The 18,057-nt window shown below is 39.0% G+C and overlaps 1 protein-coding gene and 1 long non-coding RNA gene across 8 annotated transcripts in view; one reads left to right on the top strand and one right to left on the bottom strand.

Moving 5' to 3' along the window:
* LOC132000757 (uncharacterized) overlaps positions 1–1,356 on the bottom strand; it is a 3,888-nt gene extending 2,532 nt beyond the window's left edge. For both annotated transcript variants that reach the window (XR_009399447.1, XR_009399446.1), the window contains exons 1-2: positions 1,153–1,356; positions 853–887 (exon numbers count right to left, since the gene is read on the bottom strand). This is a non-coding gene — a long non-coding RNA (uncharacterized LOC132000757). The remainder of the gene's footprint in view (positions 1–852; positions 888–1,152) is intronic.
* Positions 1,357–1,623: 267 nt separating this feature from the next.
* ARNT (aryl hydrocarbon receptor nuclear translocator) overlaps positions 1,624–18,057 on the top strand; it is a 71,553-nt gene continuing 55,119 nt past the window's right edge. For 3 of the 6 annotated variants that reach the window (XM_059376061.1, XM_059376062.1, XM_059376060.1), the window contains exons 1-2: positions 1,625–1,811; positions 13,457–13,570. In XM_059376061.1, coding sequence (XP_059232044.1) covers positions 1,787–1,811; positions 13,457–13,570 — 139 coding nt within the window. In that variant the 5' untranslated portion in view covers positions 1,625–1,786. Of the gene's footprint in view, positions 1,812–9,814; positions 9,840–13,456; positions 13,571–18,057 lie in introns of those variants that run through there. The other 3 variants (XM_059376063.1, XM_059376064.1, XM_059376065.1) reach the window with 3 other exon arrangements.

Raw genomic sequence — 18,057 nt, 5'->3', positions numbered from 1 at the left:
AGTAGGCTGAGAGACAGGCAGAGAGAGAGGAGGAAGCAGGCTCCCCGCTGAGCAGAGAGCCCGATGCGGGACTCGATCCCAGGACCCTGAGATCATGACCTGAGCCGAAGGCAGAGGCTTAAACCACTGAGCCACCCAGGCGCCCCTCTACTTACATTTTTATTTATTCATTTATTTATGAACTTATGTAAAGGCACAAAACTTGCAGTCTATATCTGAACTGTAGTCTTGTTTAATAGCTAGCTACCTTTACCACACAATTTTGAATTGAAATTGTTACATCACTACTCCTTATGTGTCAGCTTACTCCTTTTTTTTTTTTTTTTTTTAAGATTTTATTTATTCATCTGACAGACAGAGATCACAAGTAGGTACAGGCAGGCAGCCAGAGAGGAAGGGAAGCAGGCTCTCTGCCTAGGACCCTGAGATTATGACTTGAGCCAAAGGCAGAGGCTTAACCCACTGAGCCACCCAGGTGTCCCAGCAAACTTCTTTTGAGTGGATAATTTTTCTTTTTTGATGAACAGGAAATACAACACAACAAAATAGCAACAAAGTGCAAAATAATTTTAACAATGTAAACAATAATATAAAAATTATGTTAAAATACCTCAGTAGAGATAAATTATACTGTTAAATAATGAGAGAAAAGGATCAATGTAATCTTTGTAGTCCATATGTAACCTATAAGAATGTGAATATGCTCAATAGTGTAATGGAATTTGTTAAAATTTGATTTAAATTTATATTAAATAATTTGAGAAATACATGTAAAGGTGGCAGTATCTTGTAGTGTTAAAACTTGTTCCTAGAGTCAGAGTTCTTCAGTTTGCATCGCACGCCATTACTTACCAGTTATCACTTGCTTAATCTCTTTGTTTTCTTATCTGCAAAATGGAAATAGTAATAGAATCTACATTACGTGTTGTGAAGATTAAATGAGTAAACACACAAGACAGTTTGGGTAGCGTCTGGCTCGAATGCTTAGTGCTTCCTATTATTAAAAAATCTGTTCAGTCCTCATCTTATCACTTTCCTACTAAAAACCCATCATTATGTCCCTATCATTGACCAAAGGAAGTCATCCCACTCTTCATCAAAATACCTGCTTCATACATTGCCTTCTGTTTTGGCTGTCGGTATCTCCCTCACCTTAAGCGCCCAGATTGTTTTCCACGACTGAATTCCATACCAGGCACTCAAAAATTAGTTATTGAGTTTTTTTTCACCAGGGACAAAGGTCCTGAAAGGAAGACCAAATTCTAGAAAGGATTACAAATCACTGTGTAAAGTTGAAGCATTAGAGCACCTAAAGAGGATTTACTCGTCCGCACAGTTAGTTGTTAGCCCGGGGAATCCACCACCTACCCGAGATTTTTAGTAAAATTTTTTTCACTTACGTCACTCGATCACTGACCTTTGACGCACAGGAGGCGGGATTAGAGAGACAGCTGGACTTCTTTTTTGCCCACCCTCCTCCAATGGACCGGCGGGCACAGTGGCTAGCCCAACCTCTTGGCATTTTCATTGGTCAGTTTCTCAGAGCAGGAGGGCTGAGGTGTGGGTGGGGAATGACTCCACCCACTCTATGGGCGGGGTCAACCCTCCGTAGGGGCTGGGGCCGGTGGGGGGGGGTTGCCACAGCCGCCATCTTTGATTCCGCAGTGGCGGCGGCGGCAGCGGGGCGCCGCATCTGGGGAGTGGCTCTCCCCTCCCCCTCCCCCGGTTCGGTGGCGACGGCTCCTCCCACTGGGGGGGTGGCGCGACGGCAGTGGCATCTACGGCCATGGCGGCGACTGCTGCTAACCCCGGTGAGTAGACTAAGGACTAGGGCGCCTCTAAAGGAGGAGGGACTGAGAGGGTTGGCAGCTGAGGAGACCCAGGGCTCCTGGGCAGTAGTTGGGGCTGAGGGCGCTAGGACGAACGGGGGTGGCCAGAGGGTTGTGGGGGAGGGGAGGGACGGTTGGGGGGAGGGGCCGACCCTAGGGAACTGGGGAGACCCGAGGTGGAGGGAGGGAGAGGGCTGGAGGGAGTTCCTTGGGGTGAGTTCTGTTGGAGCGGCTCCCGAAGCTGGGCTTGGCCTGCCTCCACTCCACTGGCGGCTTTCTGATGTGTGATGTGGTCCTCTTTCAACTCTGCCCACTGGAGCTGCTTGTTGCAGAATAACTGGGCAGAATGGCTCGTCTTACTTTAAAAGTAATTTGGATTTATAAACACTGAACCATGTTGCTCTTTAGCTGAAGTGTTGCACTTCGAAACGTTTAAACGTGTAAATAAAAATCTTTGAGTATATACTTAGTTTTTCTAGACTGCCCCCCCCCCCCGCCGCTATCCTTTGAAACTGGCGTTTTATTAAGTTCCTATAGTGTCTTCAGCTGCTGAGGACAGAAGTTTATGTAATGGTTGGTGTTCAAGGCAGATCTTACCAACAGCTAGCATCCAGAACCCGAGGTTTAAATCTTGTTGGGTGTAGATCGAGGCAGTTCCCATTCTTTAAGAAAAGTTCAGGGGGCGCCTGGGTGGCTCAGTCGGTTAAGGGGTTAAACGTCTGTCTTGTCAGGTCGTGATCCCAGGGTCCTGGGTTCCAGCCCTGGTCGGGCTCCCTGCTCAGCGGGGAGCCTGCTTCTCCCTCTCCCTGTGCCTGCCACTCCCCCTGCTTGTGCGTTCTCTCTGTCAAATAAATAAATAAATAAACAAAATCTTTAAAAAAATTAAAGGGTTGAGGGTTCTTTTGAAAGAAGAGTCAGTTTCATGTCATTTTTCAGTGAACATCTCTTCAAAAGGGGGAGCTTGGTTATTAAAAAATCTAGCCAGTCATGTCTAAGCAATGGAGTGGAGTGTATTGAGGCAGGTCTAAACAGATCAGGTCTCCAAATTCCTAGCCCCAGTCCTCTTTCCACTATATTACAGTTACTTCTCCCTGGGAAGTTCATTTTAGAGATCCTAGTTTACGTTCTTGCGAAATAAAATCCTTTTCCAGAAATCCCTATCTTTGATAGGCTTAAAAAAGAACCCAGAGGTTGGGGCTGAATTACTTGAAAATACGGCAGTGAAAGGGACTCACTGGGGTTCCCATATTGAAGCTGAAATTGGATTTTTTTTCCATGTCTCTGAAATGAGTATAATTTAAGGTACCCAAGTTTTGCTATAACAGTTGAATCCCTATGAAATTTAGTGTCTTTACTACCCTGTTTCTGGTAACAGAGCTATTTAAGGAAGTTAATTAGTCACATGTCAACATATTATAAAATCTTTCAAACTTTTTTAGAGGAAAAGATAAAATTAATGGCTCAGGTTTTATTGCAGGAAGTGCTGATGATGGAATAAAATTGGAAAGATGCTATTAGTACGGCAAACCGGACCTTGTAGTAAAATAATCTATGTGTTAATACTGGGGAGTAAATAAACATGATTTTAAACTGATAACACATTGCAAAATAGTTACATAACCCTAGTCAAGTTGCAAAGCATTTCTCTTATTAAGAGGTGGCCTGGGTAAACAAGATTAGTGAATGTTTCGGAAGCTTTTTTCCAGCAGTGTGGGTGGGGCTGCTTTATTTTGTTTTTTTCAACAACAGTGACCAGAATGACAGTTTCTTGACCACATTTTATTACTTGATTCCTATCAGCTGAAATCTGAACCAGAAAATGGTGTTTATTTGTATAGAATCCTTGCTGATGAAGCATTTGATTTTATTATCCTTCGACATCCTGTGCCTGCAATTTTTAGATCTCCTTTTTGATGTTGAAAAATTGTCACATCTCTTCCAAGTTACTGATACAACATTTAATTATCTGGTTATTAAATTAGAAAAGGTGCTTTTTCCCTTAATTTTTTTTCTTTTGCCTCTTTATAGAAAATGGAAGCAATCACAGATGCATTGTGGACTTTTATAGCCTGTTGGGTTTTGGGAAATGTGGACTATGAATAGAGGGTCATGGGATGGAAATACACTGTGCTCAGTGAAAAGAAAGAAAATGTTTTTGGCGTGCCTGGGTAGTGCAGTTGGTTGAGCCTTGGACTCTTGCTGAGATCATGATCTCAGGGTCCTGGGATAAAGCTCCCAGCAGGGTCTGCCCTCAGTGGGAGTCTGCTTGAGAGTCCCTCTCTTTCTCTCCCTTTGCCCCAGCCCCCACCTGCTAGCTGCATGCTTGCAAACTCTCTCTCTGAAATAAATAAATAAATCTTAAAAAAAGAAGGTAAATGCTTTTCAGGTCAGAATTCTTTGTTGCATTGTCAGACATTTCCTTAGAGCCATTTTAGGGATTAGAGACATACCTAATTCTTTGAGGTGTTTTTTTTTTTTTTTTTTTTTTTTTTTTTGCTGGTTAAGAGTTCCTATTGTTCTTACTAATTCTATTTTCACAAATGTCTGCAAAAGATTTTTGTAATCATTATTTAACTTTTCTCTCTAAGCTCCATTTAAGGTAATCTTCAGTGTTAATAATAATGCTTTATGATCATGTTAATTGTACATAGAGTGTGATTTAGAGAGTGTGGTGGCCCAGGCTAGTAGGGGGTAGAGACAATTTGATTGTTGGCAATCTGTCTACACAGTCAACTTTTTATTTTACATTTTTAAATTTTTTATTTTATTTTTATTTTTGAGAGAGAATGGGGACGGGACAGAGGGAGAAGGAGAAACTGCCAAGCAGGCTCCATGTCCAGTGCACAGAGCCCGACTTGGGGCTCCATCTCAGGACCCTGAGATTGTGACCTGAGTTGAAATCAAGAGTTGAATGTTTAACCAACTGATGCACTGAGGCACCTGTTTTCTTTATTTATTTTAAAGAGAGAGTGTACATGCTCACATGCATGTGTAGGGGGAAGGGCAGAGAGAGGGAGAGAGAATTTCAAGCAGACTCTGCACTGAGCTCATCCTGAGGCTGGATCTCCTGACCAGCCTGAGCTGAAATCAAGAGTCTGATGCTCAACTGACTGAGCCACCCAGCTGCTCCCATAGTCAATATTCTTAATCATTAAAGTATAAGATTTTCCACTCTTAGAGTCACTGCCTACTGCAATGTAGTATGATGAAGATGACAAATATCTTTTGAGGAGGAGGAGGGTGGGATATGGTGAAATACCATATCTGGGCAGCTCAGGAGGGCATAAAGGCTTAGATGAAGCGGTGAGTGCAAGGTGTTGAAAAAAGAACTGGAAGAGTGTTGCAGTCCCTAAAAGCTTTTCTCTGAGTTACTGTGGGTTTTTTTTTTTAATATATTTTTTTCAAGATTTTATTTATTTATTTGTCAGAGAGAGAGAGAGAGAGAGAGAGAACGCGCGCGCGTGCACAAGAACAGGTAGAGTGGCAGGCAGAGGTGGAGAGAGAAGCAGGCTCCCTGCCGATCAAGGAGCCCAATGTGGGACTTGATCCCAGGACCCTAGGATAATGACCTGAACTGAAGGCAGCAGCTTAACTGACTGAGCCACCCAGGCGTCCCTACTGTGTTTTTTACTCATAGTTGTTTTTCAGCTCTTTATTTTTTAAAGACTTTATTTTTAAGTAATCTTTACACCCAATGTGGGGCTCGACCTCATAATCCCAAGGTCAAGAGTTGCATACTCCACCAGCTCCCAACACCTGGCAACGCCAGCCAGGTGTTCTGTTTTCAGTTATTTATTTATTTAAGATTTTATTTATCTGAGAGAGAGAGAGAGAGAGAAAATGAGCCGGCGGGGGTGGGGGAGAAGGGGGCGTGGGGGAGAAGGGGGCGTGGGGGCAGAGGGAGAGGGAGAAGCAGATCCACCCACCCCCGACCTGGCCAGCAGAACAGGTTGCCCAGTGAGGGACTCAATCCCAGGACCCCAGGATCATGACCTGAGCTGGAAGGCAGACATTTAACTGACCAATCTACCCAGGTAGCTGCCCTTGTTTCTCAGCTGGTTAAATACTTTTTAGGCTTCTTATTGAAATTTGTCTCTCAGTTCTCCATACTCCATAATTGTGCCTTTTTTTTTTTTTTTTTTAATTTTATTTGTTTATTTGAGAGAGAGAGAGCGCGTGAAAGGAGAGAGGTCAGGGGGAGAAGCAGACTCCCCACGGAGCAGGGAGCCCAGTGTGGGACTCGATCCTGTTTGGACTCCAGGATCATGACCTGAGCCGAAGGCAGTCACTCAACCAACTGAGCCACCGAGGCGTCCACACAATTGTGCCTTTTAGATAAGCCTCATGGAGATGCTGCTCTGCTTATTTTTAATTTTTTTTCACTGACTCTTCTTTCTTTTTTTCTTTTGCCTGCTCATTTTCTTTTTCTTGCCCATTATACTTCTTTTCTAGTCTCATTGCTGGGGCTAGAGCTTATAACTATTAAGCTTCCTTCATTTCTATTTGCCCAGCTACTTTCCTACCTTAAGTATTTGTTTGCTAACTACTATATCCCATTCCCTTATTTTTCTTACGTGTATTAAATATTCTCAAAAAAAAATTCTCTAAAATTATCGTTCCTGACTTCTCTCATAGCTTCTTTCCTATATTTTCATCTATTTTCTTTTAAGATTTTATTTATTTATTTGACAGAGAGAGAGAGACAGCGACAGTATGAACACAGGCAGGGACAGTGGGTGAGGGAAAGCAGGCTCCCACCTCCACAGTAGGGAGGCTGGTGTGGGGCTAGATCTGAGGAACCTGGGACCATGACCCTAGCTGAAGGCAGTAGCTTAATGACTGAGCCACCCAGGTGCCCCTATTTTCATCTATTTAAAACACATCTCTATTTGAATAATCTTTAACATACAATTTATATATATGCTCACCAGTATTTCCTTCAAATCTTCTACCCTTCCTAACTTTTCTGTATCTTCCATGATTATCACAGTTTTTTCAGTTCCCCAGGCTAAGCAACTGGAAGTGTTTGGATTCTTTCATGTATTTATCTGATTGGTTATCAGATAGCCCCCCCCTCAAAAAAACCCCCATATATATATTTAAACATAAAAAATGTTTTGATTATGTAAAAGTGTATATTTAAGATAGATATGTTTAAACATATATATTTAAAGTTATTTTAATCAAATTGTATATACATATATTTATTTGAAGAGTTAATTTTACATGATTTCTTACAAAAACGATAGTCCTCCACTCTGTACTCTCAGTTTCTTCTCGGTAACAACCATTTTTATCTCTTTTAACTTTTTTGTTCTTGTTTGAATAAAATGTTCGAGAAGTTTAAGACATGAGTTTTCAAATTGAAGGGGACAGACTAGTGAATGAAAACACAACCCACATCAAGGCACAATATCATGAGATTTCAGCATCAGATACAAGGAGTATCCTGTAAGCTACAAAGAAAAAAATTGATCACTCCTCAGAAGAATCTGGAATCAGACTGATCATGCTTCTTACTAGTCACACTGGAAAGTAGAAGGCAATGGAGCAATGCCTTCAGAATTCATAAGGAAAATAATTTCCAACTTAGAATTGCAGACGTAGGCAAACTATTGGTTAGTGAAATATAAGAAAGATATTTTCATATATCCAAGGTCTTCCTTACACTCTTTTTCAAGAACTTAGTAGAGGATGTGCTTCACCAGTAATCCAAGAAAGAGAAAACATGGAATATAGGCAAAGCAGTACAGCAAAGGAAGAGGAAAGCATCCATTTTGCATTCATTGCTGTTAGTTTCCCTGTTTTCAGTATGGTAGCCTCACTTTCAGCTTTGCCTGGTGTTCCCTAGACCAGGCAACATAGATAGAAAAGAAGATTTATATTCTCCAAAGAATAAAGCAGTCTTTTAATGGGGGAGTGAGGCAATTTCCCTGCTAGAAGGACTAGGGAGAGGATCTGAAAACCTACCTGCTGCTTAAACAGTTGTTGAACCAGTTCTTTTTATTTTAGCTTTCATTCACACATACCCCCTCCTCTGCACCTAGAATTACCAATTCCTGAGACTTTGGGGGATTCTGACATAAATTGTGGTGGTTTTCTGCTTTTTCTCCTGCTGGCTTAGGATTCAGTTCTTGTGGATCTATCAAGGCAATGGTCCCAGTTTCCAAAAATTTGTTGCTCTTTTCTTCCATTTTTTTGTGTCAATGGACTTTATGTCTTAAATAAAATTGTTTTTCTCCTTTATATAATTTCAGGGGATGGGGAGTAAAAGTAGAGGTATGCATTTACCCCATTATTTTTCTTCAGAAGTGGCATAGTTTAAAATTTTAGAGGTTCTTTTAACCTTTTCATCCTGCTGTTGTACTATGCCTTTATCACCTCATTTTTGGTTAGTATAATTCATCTCCCTACTTCTATTACTTCAAACTTTAAATCTGTTGTATTAATCTTTTAATTTACCTTTTCGTCTTGTCATTCTGATTTAAAAATGTATCTTATCTTTTGGTTGCTTGTTGAATCAAATCTAAGATTTCATCTTGTCATCGAAGACCTTCTCACACTTGACATTTTATTTTTTCCCCCAAATACAGACTCTGTGCTCTATATAGGCCTGACAGCTCTTCACGCATATTTTCATACCTTCCTTTAGGATTTGCTTATGTCCTTTGTGTGGAATGCCTTTTTCCACTCCTTTACTTTTTTTGAGGCTCAGCTTAATTTGAAACTTTTCTGGCTGGTGGCTGTGTTTTCTTTACTATTTCCTTCTTATTGAGCACCTTCTCTGTGCTATGGGCTATGCCACATCTTAATTTAAACCATCTCAGAATCAACTTTTCTTTCTCTTAATTCCTCTAATTCATAGATTCTATATAAACCTATTACTAAAAGCGTGAACTTCTTTTTTAATTGTAGACTTTGCTTTTTTTAGGGAAGTTACATGTAATCACTATTTAAATTTTATAGGACAAAATAGAAAAAGTATTAACAATAACAAAAATATATTCAGTCTTACTAATAACAGATAAATGAACATTAATGATAATTTTATACCTAGAAAATTGGCAAAAATTTGAAGGATTGCTACTTCTCAGTGCTGGTGGACATATTTGATATGGTTGATGAGCCTCTTAATTGGCATAGCTTTCTTAGAGTATAATGGGCAAAGTTTTAAATATGTTCCCTTGGGTGCCTGGGTGGCTCAGTGGGTTAAGCCGCTGCCTTCGGCTCAGGTCATGATCTCAGGATCCTGGGATCGAGTCCCGCATCGGGCTCTCTGCTCAGCAGGGAGCCTGCTTCCTTCTCTCTCTCTCTGCCTGCCTCTCAGTGTACTTGTGATTTCTCTCTGTCAAATAAATAAATAAAATCTTTAAAAAAAAAAATATGTTCCCTTATCATTTTCAGAAATGTATTACTATAGAAATACTGGTACCATACAGAAAAATACACAATGTTGTTCTTTGAAACATTATTTATGATACTGATTGTTTGAATATCATAAATATATACATTTGTACTATGGAGTACTATATAACAATTAAAAAGGTTGAACTAACTCTATTTGACATGACATACCTTCCAAATTTATTGTTATATGGAAAAAACAAAACATTCAGAATAAATATAACATGATCACTTTCTTATGTAAAAATTGCCTTCTGTAAAAATTACCAAAAAACCTTTCTTATGTAAAAATTACCAGAAAACCTTTGATATATGGTGTATAGAAAAAGATATGGAAAGGTTATATCAAAATGTTAATAGCAGTTACCCTAGGGGGAAGGTGAGATTGGAGTTTGTGTGTAGAGGATTTTACTTTTGATTGTTTGCTTCTGTAAGATTGTTGAATATTTTTAGAGACTTTTATTTTTGTTTTTCTGTATATCCATATTTTAATATATTGCTTTTTCATGAAAAAAATTAATAGTAAAATCAATTAACATTTTGGTTTGTGATTTATTTTTGTAAAGCTACTATTTAAGGAGTACTTACAGTATTTCAGGTGCTATGGTAAGTACTTTTCACATGCAATATCTAATATAATCTTCCAAAAAAGTTGGTACTATTATTACCTACATTTTACAGGTAAACTCAGAGAGATTAAGTCAAATAGATGGTAAGTGGCAACCCCAGGATTGGAATCCTGTTTTATCTAATTTTAAAGCTTAAGCTTTGTTCTCTCAAATTTTCAATGTATGTACCCCCCACATTTTCTTTTTTAAAAATTTGGATCTTGCATTTCCCAGTATAAAGGTGATACATGCTTAATGTAAAAGACAAAATAATAAGGATATATAGAAAATCAAATGTAGAAGTCTCTATATGCCATCTGAGAGATAACTACTGTCAGTTTATTGTGTTACATTTGCTCACTCCATTCTAGCCATGATGTCATCCACACTATTTCTAGAACTTAACAGGCATGTTCTCACCTCTGGATCTTTGCACTGTGCCTAGAATGCGTTTCCCCCAGATACCTGCATGGCTTATTGCCTTATCTCCTTTTCTTATCTCTTGTCTCCTATTCCTATCTCCTTTTACCTTTTCAGTGATGTCTTTCCTCACTATCTAAAATTGCTATCCTCCTGTCCTTCAACTTTTATATACTTTCTTTTCCCCCTAAGGAGCGGGAGAGAGAATCTCAAGCAGACTCAGAGCCGAGCATGGACCTGATGCAGGGCTCCATCTCAGAACCCTGAGATCATGATCTGAGCTGAAAACAAGAGTCGGACACTTAACCTACTGAGCCACCCAGCCGCCCCTAACCATTATATACTTGTGATTTGACTTCCTGTAGTTTTTTTTCCCTCCACATTTATTACTATATAACGTATTATTAGGTTGAATCATTTGAAATTTGATATCCATTTTTTACCTATAAAATGTCACTTTCATATTGTTATTCCAGTTTATATTTAAGTTATTTTTCTTGTTGGTCTCTCTCTCCCACTGGCATGTAAAGTTTGTAAAGGTTAGGATCTTTGTCTTTTCTATTTATTGCTTTATCTCTAGGATCTGGTAGTGCCAGCATATAGTAGGCATGCAATTAATACTAAATGAATTCTTCCAGACTTGGGTTATGCATATAAACTTTATTTATTTTTAAAAAAATCTTATTTATTTATTTGTCAGAAACAGAGCACAAGCAGGGAGAATGGCAGGCAGAAAGCGAAGCAGGCTCTTCACTGAGCAGGGAGCCCTATGTGGACTCAGTCCCAGAACCCTGGGATCATGACCTGAGTTGAAGGCAGATGCTCAGCTGCCTGAGCCACCCAGGCATCCCACATACAAGCTTTGAAAAAGAAATGTATTTTATATTTTTTTTCTGTAGCTTGTTCCATAATTATATATGATAGATAACTTTCCATTTCCATGATATAGATTCACCTCAAAATTTTTCTGATACATTTTTTTCCATTGTGGCAAAATGCACAATACATAAAATTTGCCATTTTAACATTTTTAAGTGTACAGTTCAGTGGCCTTAGGATATTCACGGTGTTGTGCAGCCATCATCACCACACATCTCCAAAACTTTTCATCTTGCAAAACTGAAACTCTGTACTCAGTAAATAATAACTCCCCATTCTCCAAATCCCCCAGTGCCTGGATACAACCATTCTATACTCTGTCTCAATCAATTTGACTTTTCTAGGTACCTCATTTAAGTAGAGTCATATAGTATTTCTCCTTTTGTGACTAGCTTATTTTGCTTAGCTAGTACCTTTGAGGTTCATCTGTATTGTATGTTACTGCAGAATTCCCTTTTTTAAAAGGCCAAAGGGTATTCCACTGGATGTATATTCCCCAATTTTTTATCCATTTATCTGTCAGTGGACACTTGGCTTGCTTCTACCTCTTGATTATTGTGAATAATTCTGCTGTGGATGTTGTCTAAGTATCTCTTTGAGACTCTGCTTTCAATTCTTTTGAGTATATATCCAGAATTAGAATTGCTAGATCATAAAATAGTTCTGTTTCTAATTTTTTTAGGACTCTCTATACTGTTTTCCATAGTGGCTCTGCCAATTCATTTTCCCACCAACAGAGTACAAGCGTTCCATTTTTCCCACATCCTCACGATACTTTTTTTTTTTTTTTTAAGATTGTTTATTTGAGAGAGAGAGATAGCACCTGCTGGGGGGTGGGTGGGGAGAGGGAGATGCAGGCTCCCTGCAGGGTTCCATTCCAGGACCCCAGGATCATAACCTTAACCAAAGGCAAACAGCTGCTTAACCAACTGAAACATCCAGGTACCCCAATACTTGTTATTTTTTAATTTATTAAAGTTTTAAGTGTGCTCTATGGCCAGCATGGGGCCAGAACTCACAACTTCAAGATCAAGAGTCATATGTTCTACCAACTGAGCCATCCAGGCACTCATTTATTTTTCATTATTTAAAAAATTTTTAAATTAATTTTTAAAAATTTTTGATGGTTGCTGTCATAGTGGGTGTAAGGTAATATCTCTTAGTTTTGATTTGCATTTCTTCAGTGATTTGTGGTGGTTGAACATCTTTTCATATGCTAATTGGCTATTTGTGTATCTTTGAAGAAATGTCTATTCAAGTCTTTTGGACATTTTATTTTATTTTATTTTATTTTTTTTTAAGATTTTATTTATTTATTTGACAGAGAGAAATTACAAGTACACTGAGAGGCAGGCAGAGAGAGAGAGAGAAGGAAGCAGGCTCCCCGCTGAGCAGAGAGCCCGATGCGGGACTCGATCCCAGGACCCTGAGATCATGACCTGAGCCGAAGGCAGCGGCTTAACCCACTGAGCCACCCAGGTGCCCCTCTTTTGGACATTTTAAAATCAGGTTATGTTTTTTGTTGTAGAGTTCTCTCAAATAAATAAAATCTTAAAAAAATTAAAAAACACATCCAAAGTTCATATTTTAGACATTAAGAATATAATGAATAATTCATCTCAAGGTTTCTTTTTGAACATTTTATTACCCAAAATTTAAAAAAAAAAGATTTTTATTAATTTATTTATTTGAGAGGGAGAGGATAAGTGTGAATCAGGGGAGGGGCAGAGGGAGACAAGAATCTTAAGCAGTGCAGGTTTGTTCTGACTCACGACCCTGAGATCATGACCTGAGCCAAAATCAAGAGTCAGCTAGATGCTTAACCACTGAGCTAACCAGGCCTCCCGTCCAACTTTTAATGCTTTCTTTATCATTCCTGTTTTCCTTCGTTGTGTTTTCAGTGACTTAATTTTGTATGATTTCTCCTATTTCAGGAAAGGAAGTTACATTTAGAGGTAGCTTTTTCGTAAATCTGGGATATTATGTTGACTAACTGAAATATGTTATATTTACTGCTTTTCTGTAATTTCTGTGAAATTTTTTTTGTTATTTCTTTTATTTGACTGATGTACATTTTTCCATTTCTGAGATGTAAAGTGAACAAATAATTAGAGAATGTAGAATAGGAAAAGGAGAGAAGCCACCCACAAATCTGAGAGAATTAGAAAGGTAGATATTTGGGTTGGAATTGACGAAAAAGCTGTTCAGAGCTGAAGGGAGGTCCTTAGTTTCTAACAGAAATTTCCTGAAGGCTCTATTAATACAAGGGTCAGGTTATGGAAAAATTCCCTAATTGCACAAAACCCTATTATGCAGGAGAAATGGGCTGTGGGGGCAGCCGGTCTGCATCAGGGATGGCTGGGCTGGAGGCCACGGCTCGGACCCAGGACCTGGAGGTAGGAGCAGGCTGGAAGAACTCTAGAGGCAGAGGTTAGTGCATTTAGCCAAATCCCTGGCTTTCCATTCAGTCTCTGGGATGTGGGTGCTTTCCTCAGGCAAGGCCATGCAATTGTGATTTTAATAGAAGGTACTTGATTTCAGTGCAATAAGAATACTCCCTAACTGTGCTACTCTAAGTACTTCCATTTGAAAGGAGCTAATATTAGTGATTAATATCCAAAATATATTAAAGGAATCATATATCATTATTATATTAGTTTCCCAGGCCTGCTGTGACAAATTAACAAACTGGGTGATTTAAAACAACAGAAATGTATTCTTTCACAGTTCTGGAGGCTCAGAATCTGAAATGAAGATGTTGGCAGCTTTAATTCCTTGTGGAGGTTCTGAGAGAGAAAATGTTTCCCTATTCTTTAGCTTGTACATGTCACTCTAGTATCTGTGTCTCTGTATCCAATGTGTCTCTCCTTCCTCTTACAAAGAAAGCTGACAGAGATACCTGGGTGGTGCAGTGGGTTGAGTGTCCCACTCTTGGTTTCTGCTCAGATCCTGATCTCAGTGCTGAGTGCTAGCTGGCTTGAGACTGTCTCTCCTCTCCCTTTCCCCTTCCTCTTGATCTGCATGTGCCCAATCGCTCTCAAATCTCAAAAAAAGAAAAAAAAAAAAAGAGCAGGCATTGGATTTATAACCCACCCTAACCCATTATGACTTCAGTCTTAGCTAATTATATATTCGGTGACCCTATTTCCAAGTAAGATCACAATATGAGATTCTGTGTGGACATGTATTTTTATATTATATTATTCAGTCTAGTGCAGTTATAGAGTAGGGTTTATTCCAGGAACTCAAAGATGGTTCCAGCTGAGAAAACTTATAATTCATGCCATCAACAAACTAAAAGAAAAAAATAATTATATTAATAAATGCTTTACAAACATATTTGTTTCAGATTTTAAGGAGCGCCTGGGTGGCTCAGTGGGTTAAAGCCTCTGCCTCTGGCTCAGGTCATGGTCTCAGGGTCCTGGGGTTGAGTCCCGCATTGGGCTCTCTGCTCAGCAGGGAGCCTGCTTCCCCCCTCTCCTTCTGCCTGCCTCTTTGCCTGCTCGTGATCTCCCTGTCTCTGTCAAATAAGTAAATAATCTTTAAAAAAAAATAAAAAGTACATTCCTGATTTAGTGGTGGGTGGAGAGGCAGAGAGAGAAGCAGACTCCCATTAAGCTCAGAGCATGATGCAGGTCTTGATCCCAGAAGTCCAAGATCTTGACCTGAGCCAGAGTCAGGTGCCCAAGTGCCCCGAGTTTTTAAAAAAACTTCCAAACTGTTTTTTGAAGTGTCTTTGCTGTATTACATTTCCAGCAATGTATTAAGTGATCTACTTTTTCTGCATCCTTCCCAGCATTTGTTATTTTAATTAATTAATTAATTAATTAATTAAATGTTAGCTATTCTGATAGGTATGTAGTACATCTCAATGTAGCTTGAAGTTGCATTTCACTCATGGCTAATGATGTTGACCATGTTTTCATATGCTTATTTACCATTTTTATATCTTTGGTGAACTGTCTCTTCATGTCTTGCCCCTGTTTTAGTCCGACTGCTTTTTTTTTTGACAGACAGACACTGTGAGAGAGGGAACACAATCAGGGGGAGTGGGAGAGGGAGAAGCAGGCCTCCCCATGAGCAGGGAGCTGGACGCAGGGATGGATCCCAGGACCCTGGGATCATGACCTGAGCCAAAGGCAGACACTTAATGACTGAGCCACCCACGCACCCGAGACTGCTTTTTTAATGTTGAGTTTTGAGTTTCTTTTTTATATTCTGGATATAAGTCCTTTTCTTCAGTGTTTTCTGCCACTCCGTTACTTGTCTTTTCATCTTCTTGCAGTCACTCACAGACTAAAAGTTTTTAATTTTAATGAAATCCAATCTATCAGTTTTACTGTTAATGGATCATTCTTTTGGTGCCAAATCTAAGTACTCTGCCTAGGCCTAGATCCTGAAGATTTTCTCCTCCCCGCCCCACAATGTTACATAGTTTTTACATTGACATAGTGATCCATTCTGATGAATTTTTATATAAAGGGCAGAACTTAGGTTGAGGTTCAGTTTTTTCATCTACAGTTGTCCTGTTGCTCTAGCACCATTTGTTGAAAAGATGATCTTTCCTCTGTTGAATTGTTTTTGCACTTTTGTCAGAAATCATTTGGGCATATTTGTATCGGTCTGTTTCTGGGTTCCATTGCTCTGTGTCTGTCCCTCTGCCAAGACTCCATACTTTTGATTACCATAAATCTTTTTGATTACCATAAAGCCTTGAAATTGGGTAGACTGATTCCTGCCACTCTTCTTCATCAAAATTGTTTTTAGCTATTAGTTTCTTTACCTTTCCTTAAAAATTTTTAGAATTATCTTGTTTATAAAAACATCTTGGTAGAATTTTGATAAGAATCACATTAAGCCTGTGTATCAATTTGAAGAAAATTGACATCTTTATGTTGAGTTCGAATTCATGAGCATGGTGTATCTATTAGATCTGTGATTTCTTTTATCAGTGTTGTGTTTTCAGCATACAAGTCCTGTGATGTTTGTTGTATTTTTTTCTTTTTTAAGTGATTACAAATAGCTTTTTTATTTTTTAAAAATATTTTATTTTATTTATTTATTTATTTGACAGAGAGACAGTGAGAGATGGAATACAAGCAGGGGGAGTGGGAGAGGGAGAAGCAGGCTTCCCACTGAGTGGGGAGCATGATGATGTGGGGCTCATTCCCAGAATCCTGGGATCATGACCCAAGTGAAGGCAGACATTTAACGACTGAGCCACCCAGGGGACCCTAAAAGGTTTATTTTATTTATATTTCCTTAAAGATTTTATTCATTTGAGAGAGAGAGCAAGGGAGAGCACGAGTTGGGGAGGGGCAGAAGGAAAAGCAGACTCCCTGCATAGCAGAGAGGCTGATAGGAGGCTCAGTCCCAGCAACCAGGGATCATGACCTGAGCGGATGGTAGATGCCTAACCAACTGAGCCACCCAGGCACCCCATGATTTATTTATTTATTTTAGAGAAAGTGTGAGCAGGAGCAGGGGAAGGAGGAGAAAGAGAATCCTCAGATAGATTCCCTAGTGAGTGCGAAGCCTAATGCAGAGCTTGATCCGAGGACCCTGAGATGGTGAACTGAAGTCAAAACTAAGAGTTGGCGGCTTAATCTGGCTGAGCCACCCAGGCATCCCTGTAGGGAGATTGGTATTTTAAATTTTGGTGTCTACTAGTTGCTAATATATATAGAAGCAGTTTAATCTTGTATCATTCAGTTTTACTGGAATCACTTACTTGCTGGTGAGTTGTTTTGATAGATTACTTAGAATTATCTGTGAATGGGGATAGTTTTATTTCTTCCTTTTTGATCTTTATGCCTTTTGTTTCCTTTTCTTGCATTTTTTGCACTGGCTAGGATTTCCCACAATATGTTTGAATAAGTGATAAGAGGGAACATTCTTGCTTTCTTCCCAATCATAAAAGGCTTGTCTTTCACAATTAAGTATTAACTTGAGGCCTTTTTTTCTCTTTTTTCTTTCTTTCTCTCTCTCTCTCTTTTTTTTTTTTGTTGTTGTTTGTTGTTTTGGGGTTTTTGGAGGGGTAGATTCTTTTTTCAGGTTGAAGACATTTCCCTCTATTTTTATTTTTCTGATCTTTTTTTTTTAAGTTAGGAATGGTTGTTGGTTTTTATCAAATGCTTTCTTGCTTAAGTTGATATGATCATGTTATTTTTATTCTTTAACTTATTAATATGGTGGATTATGTTGATTATTAGATATTGAACCAGTTGGCTTTATTTGGTCATGTTATATAATTCTTTTGCATATTGCTCAATTTTATTTGCTAATATTAAGAATTTTTATCTGTTTTCATGACGAATATTGATCTCTAGTTTTTTTTTGTCCGTTTGCTTTGTTTTTGTAGTGATTTTGTCTGTTTCGGTACCAGGGTAATTCTGGCCTTGTAAAAATTGGTGTCTTCTTTCTCAACCAGTTTCTGGAGGAGATTGTGTAGAACTGATAATAATTTTTTTAATGTTTGGTAGAATTCTCCTTCTGGACCTGGAGATATCTTTTTTGAGAGTTTTAAAATTATGGATTCAGCAGCACCTGGGTGGCTCTGTTGTTAAGCGTCTGCCTTAGGCTCAGGTCATGATCCCAGTGTTCTGGGATCAAGCCCCACATTGGGCTCCCTTCTTGGTGGGAAGCCTGCTTCTCCCTCTCCCACTTCCCCTGTTTGTGTTCCCTCTCTTGCTATCTCTGTCAAGAAAATAAATAAAATCTTAAAAAACTATATGGATTCAATTTCCTAATATTTATGGGGCTATTTACATCATCTGATTTTTATTGGGTCTGTGTTTTTTCAAAGAACTGGCCTATTTTGTCTCAGTTGTCAAATTTATGTTTGTAAGTCATTCCTAGTATTATTACTTCTCTCTCATTTCTTTGAGGTCTGTAGTGATATCTGTCTTTTCGTTTTT

Source organism: Mustela nigripes, chromosome 14 (assembly GCF_022355385.1).
Source record: "Mustela nigripes isolate SB6536 chromosome 14, MUSNIG.SB6536, whole genome shotgun sequence".
In the NCBI taxonomy this organism is placed as follows: Eukaryota; Metazoa; Chordata; class Mammalia; order Carnivora; family Mustelidae; genus Mustela; species Mustela nigripes.
The sequence above is the reverse complement of the archived record's forward strand: the minus strand, read 5'-3'. Positions and strand labels throughout refer to the sequence as shown.